The sequence below is a fragment of the Pelodiscus sinensis genome, chromosome 4 (genome assembly GCF_052426305.1).
Source record: "Pelodiscus sinensis isolate ZL-2025 chromosome 4, ASM5242630v1, whole genome shotgun sequence".
Lineage (NCBI taxonomy): Eukaryota > Metazoa > Chordata > Testudines > Trionychidae > Pelodiscus > Pelodiscus sinensis.
The window spans coordinates 109,408,565-109,424,273 of NC_143055.1; the positions used below are offsets into that span (position 1 = coordinate 109,408,565).

The 15,709-nt window shown below is 40.7% G+C and overlaps 1 protein-coding gene across 4 annotated transcripts in view; it reads right to left on the reverse strand.

Moving 5' to 3' along the window:
- The window catches only part of NPNT (nephronectin), an 83,102-nt gene that overhangs the window by 38,983 nt on the left and 28,410 nt on the right, over window positions 1-15,709 (reverse strand). For 2 of the 4 annotated variants that reach the window (XM_006119311.3, XM_075929691.2), the window contains 2 exons: window positions 10,322-10,414; window positions 5,207-5,299 (listed from right to left, as the gene is read on the reverse strand). In XM_006119311.3, coding sequence (XP_006119373.3) covers window positions 5,207-5,299; window positions 10,322-10,414 — 186 coding nt within the window. The remainder of the gene's footprint in view (window positions 1-5,206; window positions 5,300-10,321; window positions 10,415-15,709) is intronic. The other 2 variants (XM_075929692.2, XM_075929693.2) reach the window with 1 other exon arrangement.

A 15,709-nucleotide genomic window follows, 5' to 3' on the forward strand; every position in this document is an offset into this window, starting at 1 on the left:
AACAAAAGCCTGGTCTGCTGGGGGGGGGCACATTAGCTGCGCCTCCCCCCCCCAGCAGACCAGGGGCACCAGGAGCAGCTTTTCTCGCCCCGGAGGTCGAGGTGGCGGGACCGCTGCCTGCGAGCTCCGGGGCGAGAAAGCCCCGTTCGTAAGTGCGGATCCGACATAAGTCGGATCCGCATAAGTCGGGGACTGCCTGTACTTGCAGCAGTGCCTTTTTGTTTCATGTGTATTTATATTGTAAGCTCATATCTTCTTCAGGATTTGTACAACGCCAATCATACTAAATTATAATACAAATAATGACCGTTTAAAGTGGCAATAGGGTAAGGGAGGGAAGTATTAACAGTAGCCTTATAAAATTTTCAAAAATGCCTATTGGACTAAGTCTTACTGAAAGTCCTTTGTCTTTAAGCTCCTAAGCCAACTAAGCATTTATGAAAATGTTATCCATAATGAAAAGTGTCTTTCAATCTTAGTTATGGAGTCACTACCATACATTCATATATTAATGATGTAATTACTAATTAATAATCTCAGTTTAAAATGCAATATTCTTCATAACCTGTCAATTACATTATGACTCTTAAATAACGGGTCTTTTCATGTCCCACCACCTTGTACAAAGTATTTTTAGTACAGAATGGAAGGTCATGATGCTGAAGGATGGTCAGCTATTAGTAACACATTCTAAGAATAACCAAAATATATAAAGTAGATCCTGGAAAGTGTACTAAGCTACCATTCCATATGCACCTTATTTGGTTTCAGCTAAAACCTATCTTGCTTTTTTCTGTTCACTTCTCTACACTTAAAGCAACTCCCCCTGTTGGCATGGCTTCTCCATAACCCCATGTGGCAGTAGGTAATTCTAAATCATCCCATTGATGTAGCAGGAGTTAGATTGGTTAAACTGTGTCAATCTGGATGGGTTTTCTACAACCTGAGCATAGCAGTTATACCAACATAAGTTGCTTGTGTGGACCAAGCCTTAGTTCCACTTCTTCACATGACTGAAGACAGTCCCAGCATTGGTTTATGAATGCTTTAGATTCAGACCTTGAAAAGCACACTGTGAATACTACTTGGAAGATGCATGATCTTTAAACAAAGGAGCAGATTTTTTTCATGGCTGATGTGCTAATGGTTCATCATCAAGGGAGAGCCAAAAAAGTCCCTCAGTACAACTCCATTAGATTTACAAGTAATATTTCCACTTCCACCTCTCACCTTTGCATTTTGTTATGAGGAAAGAGTCTGTTTTTAATCCTTTAGAGTCTGAACTCATGCTACAAAATCTCCCACTATTACTTAGGAATCATTTTTTGACTACTCAATTGCAAAGCCAGTGCTTTCAAAATAGGCTACGATATGTGATATTCTGTTACATACTAGGAGATCTGCAGTCTAATTGTATTTTCCCAAATGTGCTGTTTTCAGTCCCTCTTTGCCAACACTGCTATAGCTTCTTTCCCAATTTCAGTGTAGATAGGCACCTACTCTGTACACAACAGCATGCGATATGCAGTGTCCTAGATGAATGGCCGCTGGAAAGTTCCTTTGATTTTGTATAAAAGATTTTAACAACACAATGATGATTCACTTCATGAGAAGTATATCCTTCTCAAAAGAGTATTGGTATGCTGCATATGAGCAAGAGAAGAAATGGATCAACCAGTGCACATACATATTTCATTCCTGTTTTATGGCACCTGTTTGCAGCTCAAACATCCCACTATCAGTGTCTTCCATCATCTTCAGATTCTTTACATTTTTGTTGTTTATGCAAGGTCTTGTTATTCTTGAACAGGTTCAGGCTAATGTTAGCAGTTTAAAGGGTCATCTAACACAACACACTGAATATATTGCAAACATATGGTGAGTTTAAGAAAGGTCAAGTTACTTATCTAAAGTTATCAGTTTGGCATTTCAAACAGTATGCATAGTGATAGCTCACTTACAATAAATACTCCTCCATCAAAAGAAAACAGCAGAATTGTCCTCCAAAAGAATAAAACTTTAAATGGTTTCAAAATCAGTATATTCCACAAATAAAACATGTACATTATTTTTATTTTTAATATAAACACTACTCCTTTCACTCCTTAAGAAACTTATTATGGAATTTAAAATACAAGGGATATCAACATGAGGGGGTTAACAAATCCCATTATTCTGCTAACTGAGACCTTCATTCATTATTCTGAGCTCAACAATTTTACCATTAAACCATTTAAATTAAAATGCTGTGATTGTACAGTCAATACAAAAATAGCATTCTTAACGGCAAGTAACATACTGAAAAGGGCTACATGTAAAAAGCAGCTGAGGTGTTGGAAGGGCTTGCAAAAGCAGGTCCAGAACATAAGCGCAGGCTGCTGAGCATAAATATTACATTTCAAAAGGAAAGAGATGAAAAATGTAAAAATGGTGGTGGGCTGATAAATGTGGATGTGACTTGTTGAACTAGTGTAGACTCATAGACTTTAAGGTCAGAAGGGACCATTATGATCATCTAGTCTGACCCCCTGCACAATGCAGGCCACAGAATCTCACCCACCCCTCCCAGAATAATCCTCTCACTTATATCTCAGATATTGAAGCCTTCAAATACTTTGAAGACCCCAAGATGCAGAGAATCCTCTAGCTGTGATCTGTACCCCATGCTACAGAGGCAGGCGAAAAACCTCCAGGACCTCTGCCAATCTACCCTGGAGGAAAATTCCTTCCCGACACCAAATATGGCGATCAGCTAAACCCTGAGCATGTGGGCAAGACTCATCAGCCAGACACCCAGAAAGTTCTCTATAGTAACTCCTATCATTCCTCCATTGACCTATTCTCACTGATAATGAATGGACAATTAGTTACCAAGATCATGTTATCTCATCAAACCATCCCCTTCATAAACCCATCTAGTTTAATCTTGAAACCAGATAGATCTTTTGCCCCCACTACTTCCCTTGGAAGGCCGTTCCAGAACCTCGCTCCTCTAATGGTTAGAAACCTTCGTCTAATCTCAAGTCTAAACTTCCTACTAGCCATCTTGTATCCATTTGTTCTTGTGTCTACATTGGTATTAAGCTTAAATAATTCCTCTCCCTCCCTGGTATTTATCCCTCTAATATATTTAAAAAGTGTAATCATGTCCATTTTGCTAATGGACTTGCAAGTTCATGTGCCAGTTCCTTTAATATTCTTGGATGAAGATTATCTGGGCCCCCCGATTTACTCCCATTAAGCTGTTCAAGTTTGGCTTTTACCTTGGATATGGTAATATCTACCTCCATATCTTTAGTCCCATTTGTTAAGTTACCATTATCCTTAAGCTCTTCATTAGCCTCATTAAAGAATGAAGCGAAGTATTTGTTCAAATATTGGGCCATTCCTAGATTATCCTTAACCTCCACTCCATCCTTAGTAATTAGCGGTCCTACTTCTTCCTTTTTTTTTTTTTTTCTATTTATATGGCTATAAAACCTTTTACTATTGGTTTTAATTCCCTTTGCAAGGTCCAACTCTACCTGACTTTTAGCCTGTCTCACTTTGTCCCTACATGCTCTAACCTCAATAAGGTAGCTTTCTTTATTGATTCCTCCCATTTCCCACTCCTTATATGCTTTCTGCTTTTTCTTAATCACCTCTCTGAGATGCTTGCTCATCCAACTTGGTCTAACACATCTGCCTATAATTTTTTTTCCCTTTTCTAGGGATACAGGCTTCTGACAGCTTCTGCAACTTTAACTTAAAATAATTCCAGGCCTCCTCCACTTTAAGATCCATAATTTCTTTAGTCCAATCAACTTCCCTAACTAATTTCCTTAATTTACTAAAGTTAACCCTTTTGAAATAAAAAACCCTAGTCTCAGATTTATTTTTGTTTATCCTTCCATTTAATTTGAACTGAATTAGCTCATGATCACTCAAGCCACGGTTGTCTCCTACAACCATTTAATCTATGAGGTCCTCGCTACTCACCAAAACCAAATCTAAAATGGCATCCCCCCTTGTTGGTTCAGCAACTACTTGATGAAGGAATTCATCAGCTATCACATCTAGGAAAATCTGAGCCCTATTATTATTACTAGCACTTGTTCTCCAGTCTATATCTGGAAAGTTGAAATCTCCCATGATTACGCACTTTCCATGAGTATTTACTTCATTAAAAACATTAAAGAGGTCTCTATCCATATCCAAATTGGATCCTGGTGGTCCATAACACACCCCAAGCACTATCCCAGGGGAGGATCTGATAGTTTTCTTTCCCAATGTGTGTAGGGACATTGCTCTGAGACATCTTGGATAAACACTGATTTTCTGTATGCAGGCATGTTTTTCCCCCCAAGATTATGCAGTATTTCTTTAACTAGCCCCATTCAGATGATGCCAATAAAAACCTAACATTCTTTTGTTTAACTTTCAGACTTCTTTCTACCTTCTAACGTGGACCAGACAACACCGTTAGAGGTCAAATATTCACTACTGAGTTAACTTAGTTTGGCGCATTCACCAGAAACTAAATAAAATATTCAAGCCTTCATCACCCATACATAAAAAATAGATCAGCTTTCATTTTCAGTACATCATTGATTTCATTTAACAGTGTTGTTTCATTTTGACTGCAGATTTGCACACCCTAAGACATGGTGTGTTCAATCGGACCATTTGTCTAATAGACAATACAGTAATGAGCAAACTCTGAAGTTAACAAAGATTTCTCTCTCATTTTCCAGCTTTGTTTCAATCACAGTTATCGTCACTTGAACCTGATAAACAATTCCTTAGGCCTCATCTATACTTACAAGTTTTCACACCCCCTGAGCACTATAGCTGGACCAGTCCTTTCCATCACTGTAAGTGGTGTCTGCACTAAGAAGTTACAGAAGCAATGCTACAGTAACCTAGCTATGCTGATATAGAAAGAAATTTAGAAAACGCAGTGCAAATCCTAAGAATAAAGCAGAAAAGAACCAACATTAGGAAGTTAAAAGGACTGTGAAGAGTCAAACCTGTGTAGAATAGAGGCATAGAGCATCAAGAAAGAATAATTGCATATTTGCTTTGCATGCCAACGATACTGCAGGCCTGGCTTTCAAATGGCAGCCACTAATTCATCATAGTTCAGAATATTTGCAAGACCTTTTATTATTCTATAAAGCCATGCAGGTGGAAGGAGCACACCACCTGAAATAAAGGACTCTCTCACCCCTTGAAGGTATATTTGTTGCATGATGATCCAGGGGGCGGAATAGAGGTGGTTCATTGGGCCTCTCAGTTGGCGTTGTATACAGGTGCTCAGCTTCACAAAGGGGAAGAAGGCATAATAATAGTCAAAAGACCAAATCCCTGTGATGACGTATTACTTTATGATGTCAAAAACCATCAATGTCGACTCTGCCAACTGCTTTAATTATAAAAAAAGATGTAAATTATGTTTGTAGGCTGGTCCTGGAACAATAGCATTCAGGAAGCCTGCTGTGGAAATCATGCTGCTATATTTCTTTAATTTTAAATAGAAAACCATGGTATGCTAGTATATCGTCTTCCACAGAAAACACAGCATACATTTTACATTGCTAACGCAAATCTGAGACTCTCAGATTACTTGTACTGCTTATTAATTCACTAAGTAGCAACCATATAACATGTATTAGGTCACAGCAACAGCTACTCCAGCTAATTACAAATTTTTGAAGAATATGTTTTACAAAAAAAACAGCTGGCTGTTTTACAACTAGCTTGCAAAGCTGATAAATATTTTTAAATTCAACATGATTTTTAAATATCTCTAGCTACCATCTATTTCAAACACTGCAAAATGAGGCTGAAAGCCCAAAACAAAAGTGTGAAGGTCACAATATAAGATTTTTACAAGATGCACTCTGTTACCACTAGCACGAGGTATTGGGATTTAGCTACCAACTCACACCCTAACAACACACACATACAAAGATGCCAGGCAACTGTAATTACTGTCAGTGAACTAAAGCAGGAATTAAAAGATTATACCCCAGTGTCCCTGGGAAGAGTGACTGAGTTTTGGATGTAAACAGTCAAGTTGAAGTCCAGCATTCATTGAGAGATTTCAGGTGACCCTTTCCTTTGTTCACAAGAGGTAAGAGGATACTGAATAAAATTATTATTTTCTATTATAAAGTAGAGGTTAAAAGGTATTGAATTAAAATGATCTACTAGATCAGCATTTCCCAAACTATGGGCTGCAGCCCGGTATCAGGCCACGGGAAAAAAATACCAGGCTTCAGCATGGCTGCTGGGAGGGGAGCGGGGCGGGCTGGGAGGAGGTATGGGTGGAGAAACCAGCTGCCAGGAAGCACGGTTGGGGGCAGCGGGGCTGTCCAGTCGAGACTGGGGGGGAGGGCAGCAGAAGCAGGGCTGGACCAGGCGGGCGGGAGGGGTCTTGCCAGGGGAGATCGGGAGGAGAAGCGGGGGAGAATTGGCCAGCTGGGATGAGGTCAGGGGGAGCAGAGCTGGTCAGGGGAGGGACCAGCCGGCAGAAGCAGGGCTGGCTGGGGGGCAGAGTGGGGGGCTGACCAGGGGAGATTGGGAGGAGAAGCGGGAAGGGGTCGGGAGGAGTGGGGCTGTTCAGGGGGGGAGGGTGTCATCAGGGGAGTGGGGCTGGCCAGGGGAGATCAGTGGGGGGTGGGGGGAACCGGCCGCCAGAAGCAGGGCTGGTCAGGAGAGATCGGGAGGAGAAGTGGGAGGAGGGGAGCTAGCGAATTGGCTGGAAGGAAGCGAGACTGACTCAGGCACATGCAGACCCAGGCACACAAGTGAGTCCGGCCCCGGGGATTCCATTTCTCCTCCCCACCCCATACCCTCCCTCGAATAGTTGCCAACTGCCTGGCTGGGAGACACAATCACGCAGCATGAGCACATCTACCAGCCAGGCAGTTCGCAGCTACGGACTGATACACCTAATGATAATAAAGCTTACCTAATTAGAAAATACTGGACATTTTATATGTTCCGTATTTTCTCAATTTGTTTCCCGGACAGAACCGTCAAATCCCGGATTGTCCGGTACAAAACCGGACACCTGGCAACCCTCCCCCTCCTTGCAACCGCCCTCCTAGCCAGATACCCTATTCTCAATCTGCTCCTGCTCCCGCCTCCTGGAGTGCCCATTCGGCACTGGGTCCCCCAAATCCTGGCTCACGCTGGGCAGAGGATGCAGCCGGGTGAAACACTGAAAATTTATTCATTTTTAATTCTTTTTTTATATGTGTTTATATTTTTGGGCTGAAAAAAAAACAGGTTCCCACTAAAGTAAAAAGTTTGGGAAACCCAGCTTTCTATCCATCTTACAGTTCATTTATCCAATCCATATTCCTTTAACTTGCTGGCAAGAATATTGTGGGTGACCGTATCAAAAGCTTTGCTAAAGCTGGCAATGAGGGCTTTGGGAGGACCAGAAACAACTTATTTGAATATTCATCATTTGCTTAATGAATATGCAAATGATTACCACCAGTTCTCCAAAATCTTGTGAAGTGATTTACTGGTCCCAGAGTCAGAAAGTTTGGGAACCTCTGTACTAGATTAAATATAATGTCTAACAACATCAGCAACACCTTATATTCCTCCAGACAAATCCAAAAGTGCTTTATACCCTAGAGAGATCTGCATTTTCCCTGGAGATGGGTACATCAAGACCAGCTATGTCAGCAACCATACATAGTAATGCTTTTATTGTAGGATAGGAATTGTCCTACAACTGAAGCATCTTCAATGGAAGCAAAAGGGAAATTGTTTTATTCAGGCAAAAGATAGTCACGCAACTTGCAATCTGATTAGGATACTGTGTTAATGATCCTAATCTTGTGAATTGACCAGTGTTGTGAACAGGTCTTCAGTTTATAGTTCAACCAAAAGACATCAAATAGGATTTTCTTAAGTACCAAAGTGACGTAGCAGGACAATGGGACTTGGATTTCTAAGTTACTTAGGCAATTTGGAAAATCCTGCGCATCACCTCCAACAACACAAACTCAAGCTTGAACTCTTGACTCAATACTGACTAAAAGACAAGAGGGCCACCTACCAAGCCATCTGCCATACTTCATCTGGTACCCTGGGCTTCTCGGAGGTTTCTCAGGTCCACCAGTGTTTTAGCTCAAAATATCATACCCTGAGGTGATCTGTATACTGTACATGAGATACTGTATTGCTAGTATATGTTACTGGGCATCTAAAGCTGAATACTCTCTAAGTAAAGCTCTAAAGTGATCAAGACATCTTACTCAGAATACTAAGGTCACAGCATGCCATTCTTGTGAGTGTTGTAGCTGAGTGAAAAGTAAAGAAGATAAGATGATCCCTGAAGAGGGAAATAAGAGCAGAAATGAGGATGGTATGGGAAGAGGCGAAACAAATCACAGCATTTATTTACAAGTTTTTCAAGAACAGATTAGAATCTGAAAAAATATATTTAAAAGAAAAATATTAGAAATCAGTGTGCCATAGGATTAGTAAACATCAGAGGATATAATTCTGAACAATAGCATGGTGCAGATGTTGCTACTGTTTTCTACAACATCCCCATCTACTTTTTTCATTTAAAAAAGCCAATAAAGATTCACTATAACTTAGACAACTGGAAAAGATTAATGTAACTGTCTTTATGACATATTGCTGTATACAAGCATATCTTAGGCTTCAAAAGTTGATAAAAGTCTGGTATTATTATATTTGTGAGTAATGTTCTGTGCAATATAAATCACTCTGCATTTCTAGAGGTCAGTTACACCAATGGAAGACTATGGTAATTTAGCACAAAGGGAATAACATGCAGCATTTAATAATGAATTGCTGTAGGGCATTCTAAGTAGTTTTCGGTTGACCACACTACAGGAGCAAATTTCAATTAAAAACTTATGCATTAAAGATTGTCAGCAAAACAAACATTATTTCATTATCAAAATAAGCCTGGTGCCTAAATTACCTCCCTACCTCTGTAAAGGGCCAGATATTACTTCTTGTGTATCAGATTCAATAAATCACATAAACAAAAGTTAATGACAAAAATATACTGTTGTATTCACACCCTATACGTTAGGCATTAAACTCAGACAAGTATTGTCCAGCCATCATTCATAAAGGACCAAATAAACAAGGTAAAAATGTGATCCTCTTGGGACCACAGCTCTAAGGCCAATAATCCTACTTCCTCTTCCAAAGAAAAAGACATTGCTGACCTGCCAGCTAACCCAAGAACGATGTTCGCTAGCATAATGGTACTTGAGCCAGAAGATATTGTCTGGTTCCCCAAACAACGGTTTCTAACTGATTCCAACGCATCAAAGACAGACAGGCTAAAGAGTACACACTTAGTTCTCTAAGTAACCTTATTACTTCTGTCTCATTAGCAGGACATTTGAACACCTGTGCAAGGACACCTGCCAGAAAAAAAAACTCCACTGTCCTAGCCTTTTTAGGTGTGAGAGGTCATTAGCAGGAATAGCACATTTGTTTAAACCCACAACGTAATGTTAGCACAGAGCATTGATTAACCTTGGTTTGAAGCAAATCTCATCCTAAATCTCAAGGAGTTATTTGAGATACATTAAGATTTAACCCTTAACCTATTGTTTCCACAAGTATAAACTGCTAAGTAAAATGCACAGGGATAGAATGTTTAAATAAGTCACTGGATGATACGTGTGTTGTCAGTTCAGTTTTGTGATTTGATTACTGGTTGTACCAATGTAACAACTTGGCTAGTTCTGGTGTCAAGCTGTTCTCTTACTAAATCAATTGTAAGTTATATTACTGTTAATGCCTTGATTTATCTGATTCAATTATATGATCTATTATTTATATTATATCATCTATTTTGAGCATCATATTGTTCTACACTTTAGTTCAACACTTTAGGGAAGTAGAGGAAATTATCTAACTTTGTAATGGGTAGCACAATTTTTATGCAAAAGTAACAATATACCAAATTGGTTCTCTCTGATGAACTGGCAAGGTGAAAAATAACCTAAATTAAAGTAACTGCAATTAAATACACATTGGACTCAAGTGCTAAGAAAATGCTTATTATCATAACAAACACTAATGCTGTGAGACCTAGTAGATTAAATCCATTGACCTGCAAGTACAAGATATAGAGGTAGACTCCTTTTATGAATAGTATGCATTTATGAAGACTCAGTTAATTGTTCTTCATTGACATGAATAAGCAAAAAATTGAAGCTACTATGCAAAATATATATTATTTCTTTTTTAGGATTAAAAAATAAGTCTTCTGCAGTCTCATCTGCTGCCTTATTGTTAATTGAAAGATTTGTTTTCTTACCTTGGTTGCAGGTTTTGCCAGTATATCCTGGGAGGCATTTGCATTTGTTTGGTCCAATACATTCACCATGTTTGCATCTAGGCTGACATATAGCTGCAAAGAGAATAACTTGTATTATTGTTCTGGTCTAATCAACAATGGCATATTACTTCAGTGAATAGATCTAACAATAGCACTAGTGCTAGTAATACTTAGTGCTTGTACATCACTTCACATTTTAACACCACAGTGCATACATCAAGCATAAAAGCAACAAAATACATATCAGGAGGCTAATCAATAATGAGCAACTTCATGGGTTATGGGATATAATGATCAACATTTTGGATACTCCAGATTATATATCTAACCAACTAATGGACTGTTATACTCTGTGGTGCATGTCATTCAGTTTGTTACATGTTATATTATCTGAGGAGAGTTGAATGGGGCTCCCTTGAAAGCTTAAGGGCAAGAAGGCCATAGGGAGTCTTTTACAGAAGTGTTTCCTCCCTGGAGTTGGGGTCTTGGATTCCAGAAGACGGATCTGTGAAAGGAAAAGTCCCTGGCACAATCCTATTTGCTTCACCCATGTGAGTAATTTTTACATACACAAGAAGTTCCATTTAATTCTAACCAGCTATAGCAGAATCAGGCTCAATAAAGCTTGTAATCTGTCATTCAGATATCTCTTGTGCACTGCCACTACCACAGCAAGGTGACCCAATTTAAATATTCGAACGGTATTTTGAAAGATCGTGCTATTAAAAAGTATTGTCTTTATTCACTATATCTCCTTGAAGTTCATTAAAAGCAGCATTATTTTTGCTGCACACAACCCTGATTCTTAAACTTCTGAATGCATTAAAATGATGGGTGCACGCTGCACTAAAAGGGATCAACTTGGGTGGGAAGAAGACACAGAACTCTAGGAGAGGCACTAGAACAAGGAATGACTAGGAGCAGCAGGAGACTGAGAGCTTATAAGGTGAAACAGAGAAGGAGTAGAGTGGGTGGAGCAGAGACTAACAAGAGGGCAGACCAAGGAGTCAGGGACAGAAGAAGCAGGGTTTGGATTGCACAGTTTATAACCAGTAAAGAACTTTCCCCCACTGACTCTGCAATAGAGCCCAGGATTCCTAGAATCTCAGCATTCTGCTACCATCAGCAAATAGCTGTGCACCCCACTGGCAAAAGCTGGACTTCATCTGCCATTAATGGCGGACCCACATAGAGGATGACAACCTATTAATGCTATCCACTACTCTATTAGCTCTCGTGGTAGAGGTCCATGTGAAGGCTCTAAAAGGTTCCAACTCTACTGATGAATCATGTGGCTATCCATATGAGTCTACATGATGGCATTTCCATTTTTCAGTTTGCTTAATATAAATTTAGGATATTCTATGCAAAACTCATTAAAAGAACAATAAAGTTGTAAAGGCCAAGTTCTACCTTAATAGAGCCCCGTTGTGTGTATACATCACGATACAATCTTTTAATTACACAGCTGCCTATACTTTTTTCCACATGACTTCTGCCTGATTGAGTGCACGGTGTACAGTGTTTAGGGAATGAATCAGGGTTGTGTAGTGAATGAGGCTACTGTCTGTACCATACTTTCCTATACACTGCTGAAGTTGGAAGGTGATTAGTGGATGAAGCAGGGGATTGCTGGCAGAGACATAAGGATCTCATAGTTAATTAAAGCAACTGAATGCCACCCTGGAGAATTGGATATCCTTTCCTCTGCAAAAAAGTTCCCTGATGATGCCAGGCATGCCAAAACTCATTTTTCCATGTGCCCAATTTAAGATCTTGGGGCCAGATTTCCAGAAATTCTGAGTACTGCAGTCAACTGGAACTGTGTATTCAACATATACATATAATGTTCTATAAAATGCTAAACTTTCTGAAAAATCAGGCTGTAGGCATCTCAAATTTTATTCAGTGATGGACCTGGATGGTATACGTTAAATAAGGAAATGAAACATTTGATTTAAATGAAATATTGAACAGATGCTTATTGAGTAAACACCATCTCCTACCGGGCACTATAAGGGTCCAGTAGAAAAATAGTATGCAATCGTGTGGTTAAAGTTTGTATTATAATGCATCTAAACACCATCTAAATTAAGGTTTAACAGACATCCTTAATTTTAGCATTTTCTAACTTTTGAGAGCTTGACTTTGCAACTTTAGCAATGTCCTTTTAAAGTATTTTGTATGGAATTAGATGCATACATCTGTAAACATTTTGTTGTAAGAGAAAGGTAATTTGGCAAAGAGTCAGTCACTCAAAATTTAAAATATGTGTTGAGGCGATTATCCTGGGATGCTGACCACCAGTTTTCTAACCAAATTGTCCTGTCAGTCCAGTGCATAGCCGCTTTATCATACTTGAGAATCCAGACCAGTTGGTGTATGCCCCTTGTTAAGCATGAATATAAAACATTAAATAACCCCTCAAATCTTTAAACCCAGCAGAAATAGAAGCACCTAAATGAAAGTTTCATATCATTTGCATAGAAATTTTAAGGGTGAGGAAGGGAGAGTGGTTAATTAACAATTATACCTCTGTTTTAAATACATTGTGTAATTTTTTTTTCTTAAACAGTGAGTATTTCTCATATTCCTCAATACATTGTCCTGGAGCAGAGGTGGGGAACCTCAGGCCCAGAAGCTCAGCTGGCCCACAGGCACCCACAGGGCTGGAGCATAAAAAAAACCCCAATCTACTAGCCTGGGCCCCCGTAGGCTCAGGTGTTTGAGGGGAATGTGAGGCGCGTTGTCTTCCTTCTTAATCAGGGGCTTCTCACTTGTGTGCGGCCCGACTGTGGGTCAGCAGCCCCCGACCCAAAACTAGTTCTGCTCTAGAGTCAGTTTTCATGAGTAGTGCTCAGGACAGAATGCATGTAGATGAGGTTCCTTTTTAAGGCCTACCTCCTGCCCTCTATGCATGCCAGGTTACTGAGGTTTTCAGGATAATTTATGCAACAGAGATAAAAATAAATCAGCTCTCATATATAATACAATTATATGCAATTCTGCCTTTAATGAAGGTACAGAGAAAAACTGCATATGCCTTAAAAGCAGCTGTGGACCCTTCTAAATGGGAATCACAGAAAACAGGAAGAATTTGGTGAATGTCAAACAGGTTGTTTCCATTTTACCCACTACAATAAACATTGATATAGTAAATTTTCCATGTATAGTGACATCTCCAGGAAAGGGAATGAAGAAAAGTCTTGGTGGACCTCCAGAAATAGTTTTTTCCAGATCCACCCCTCTGGGATCTCTCCTATGATGAGATTCCCAGCCATAGGAAAATGGGGATTTCAATTTTACAAACTAGTTGTGGGGAGAGGAAGAATTTCCTATTGTCAAAATACAATATTGGCTCAGTCATTGTGTATTTGATTGAAATAAAAACAATGTACCAACTTCTGGAGTAAGTTGCTACTTGTTGTGAGCAAAGGAATCAATAACTGGTCATAATCTGTAGTCAGCATGGGTCTTCACCACCACTCCTTTCTTTCCCATCACTCTTTGTGGGAAATTTCATTTAAAAAGTAAAATTTGAAGTGGGGTAAAAAACGAATGTGGAAAATGACACTGTTACTGCATATATTTAGATAACTTACAAATACAAGTGTTTAATAGTATCATCCCTGCTGAACCAGTAATAATTGCAGAACATGAAGTTATGTTCTATTTTGCTTCCTGCATCATCAACAAACTTGCCAGCTACATTTGGGTTCCACAGATGGAGAGTAAATATGGAAAACCAAGGGATCACTGTTACATAGATGCTTTTTTGAGCCTGGACATGCTTTAAAACAAATGTGAAACACCACTAATAAAAATATGTATGTATTATAAACCAAGTAATTTAAAAGCTACAATAGCAAAGCAATGATACGATGGAAAGAAATAAGGAAAAATAGATCTACATCTATTTTTACTGCCACAAGATTAACTTCATGCTAATATGATTATTTTTAGATTGCTAAGAGTCATTACAACTCTGGAAAATATTTTACAGCTCAAGAATTAACACAGGACCCTGCACCAAGCATTTTTTTGTTATAATGCCTTTATTATTAAACAAGCTGCCTTTAACTCCCTAAAAAGTGCAATCTGCTCATTTACTGAAAGTATTCACTGCAGTGCCATGATATTCTGGTGCATATTTATAATATGCTGATGTGTTTAACACCTCACAAGACACAAAATGCAGATAGTCCCCTGCCCTGATGAGTTTATAGCAGGGGTTAATGGCACACATGATTTTCAGTGGCACACGGGAGCAAGGGAGTAGCTGTGCGATCAGGGAAAAAGTCAGAGCCATGAATGGCTTTGTGCATGCATGTGCTCGCCTCCACCCCCTGCTGGAGGAACAGAGCAGCATACCGGCACACTTTCTACAGGATTTTCCCGCTGCTCCATTGCCCAGAATCCAGCCAATGAAGCAGCAGGAAGCCATGCCTAAGACAGGAAGTCTGAGAGCAGCGTGAGGGGCAAAAGCAGACCTGTCCGCCATCTTTCCCATGAAAGTTCTGCTGCTACTGCCATGACCGTATCCCCACTGCTCCACTCCCGCCTCACACTCCCAGCATGCACCATGCACTCACACCTCCCAGAGAGCCCCGTGGGACTACTGGAGACCGTCATCCAGGTGCCAGAAGGCTGGATCCTGGCCGGCCTGTGTGGACCCACTGGCCAGACTCCCTGGCGAGGTATGACTTCCATTCCCAGGCCCATATGCAGGGGAGGTGCAAATGCACCCCCCATGGTGACCCACAGGCCCCCCTGTAAAGCAAGGGGAAGAGAGCAGCATTTTAAGGAGGGGTGGGGGCAAGGCACTCTCCATCCAAAGAGGGACCTACGACACAAGCACTCCCAAACCCACTAGTGTCTCCCAGACGCTGGGTTTGTCAGTTAACTAGCAAGCTTAGACTCACCCCATGCAGAGCCTCGGAGCAGTGGTGGAGCATGAGAAGTGCAGCCCCAGGGAAAAGGAGATTCAGGCAGCAGGTGTTTGTGCTGAGCCCTGGTCCTGGCCTTTCCCTCACCAGGCAGGGACTTGCAGAGCCACCAAAGCGGCCTCACAGATTGGCCCAGGGAAGAGCAAAGCCCCCGCCAACCATTCTCTGGGGCATCACTCCCCCATCTCCTGGGTCCTGCCTGCCATGCAGTGGGGGAGGGAGCTAGCAAGCACTGCAGGTCCCTGGCTCCAGCTACCTCTTAGAACGCACGTGGCCAGGCACCACAGTCCGGCTCCCCACGAGCACACCAGCGGGTGGCTACCTGCAGGCTCACTGGGAAGCAAGCCCCGTCTTCACACAGCCACTGTTCTGGAGGAGGTGCATTACCCCCTACCCATCCCAGCACGCTCGCTCCCTTGGA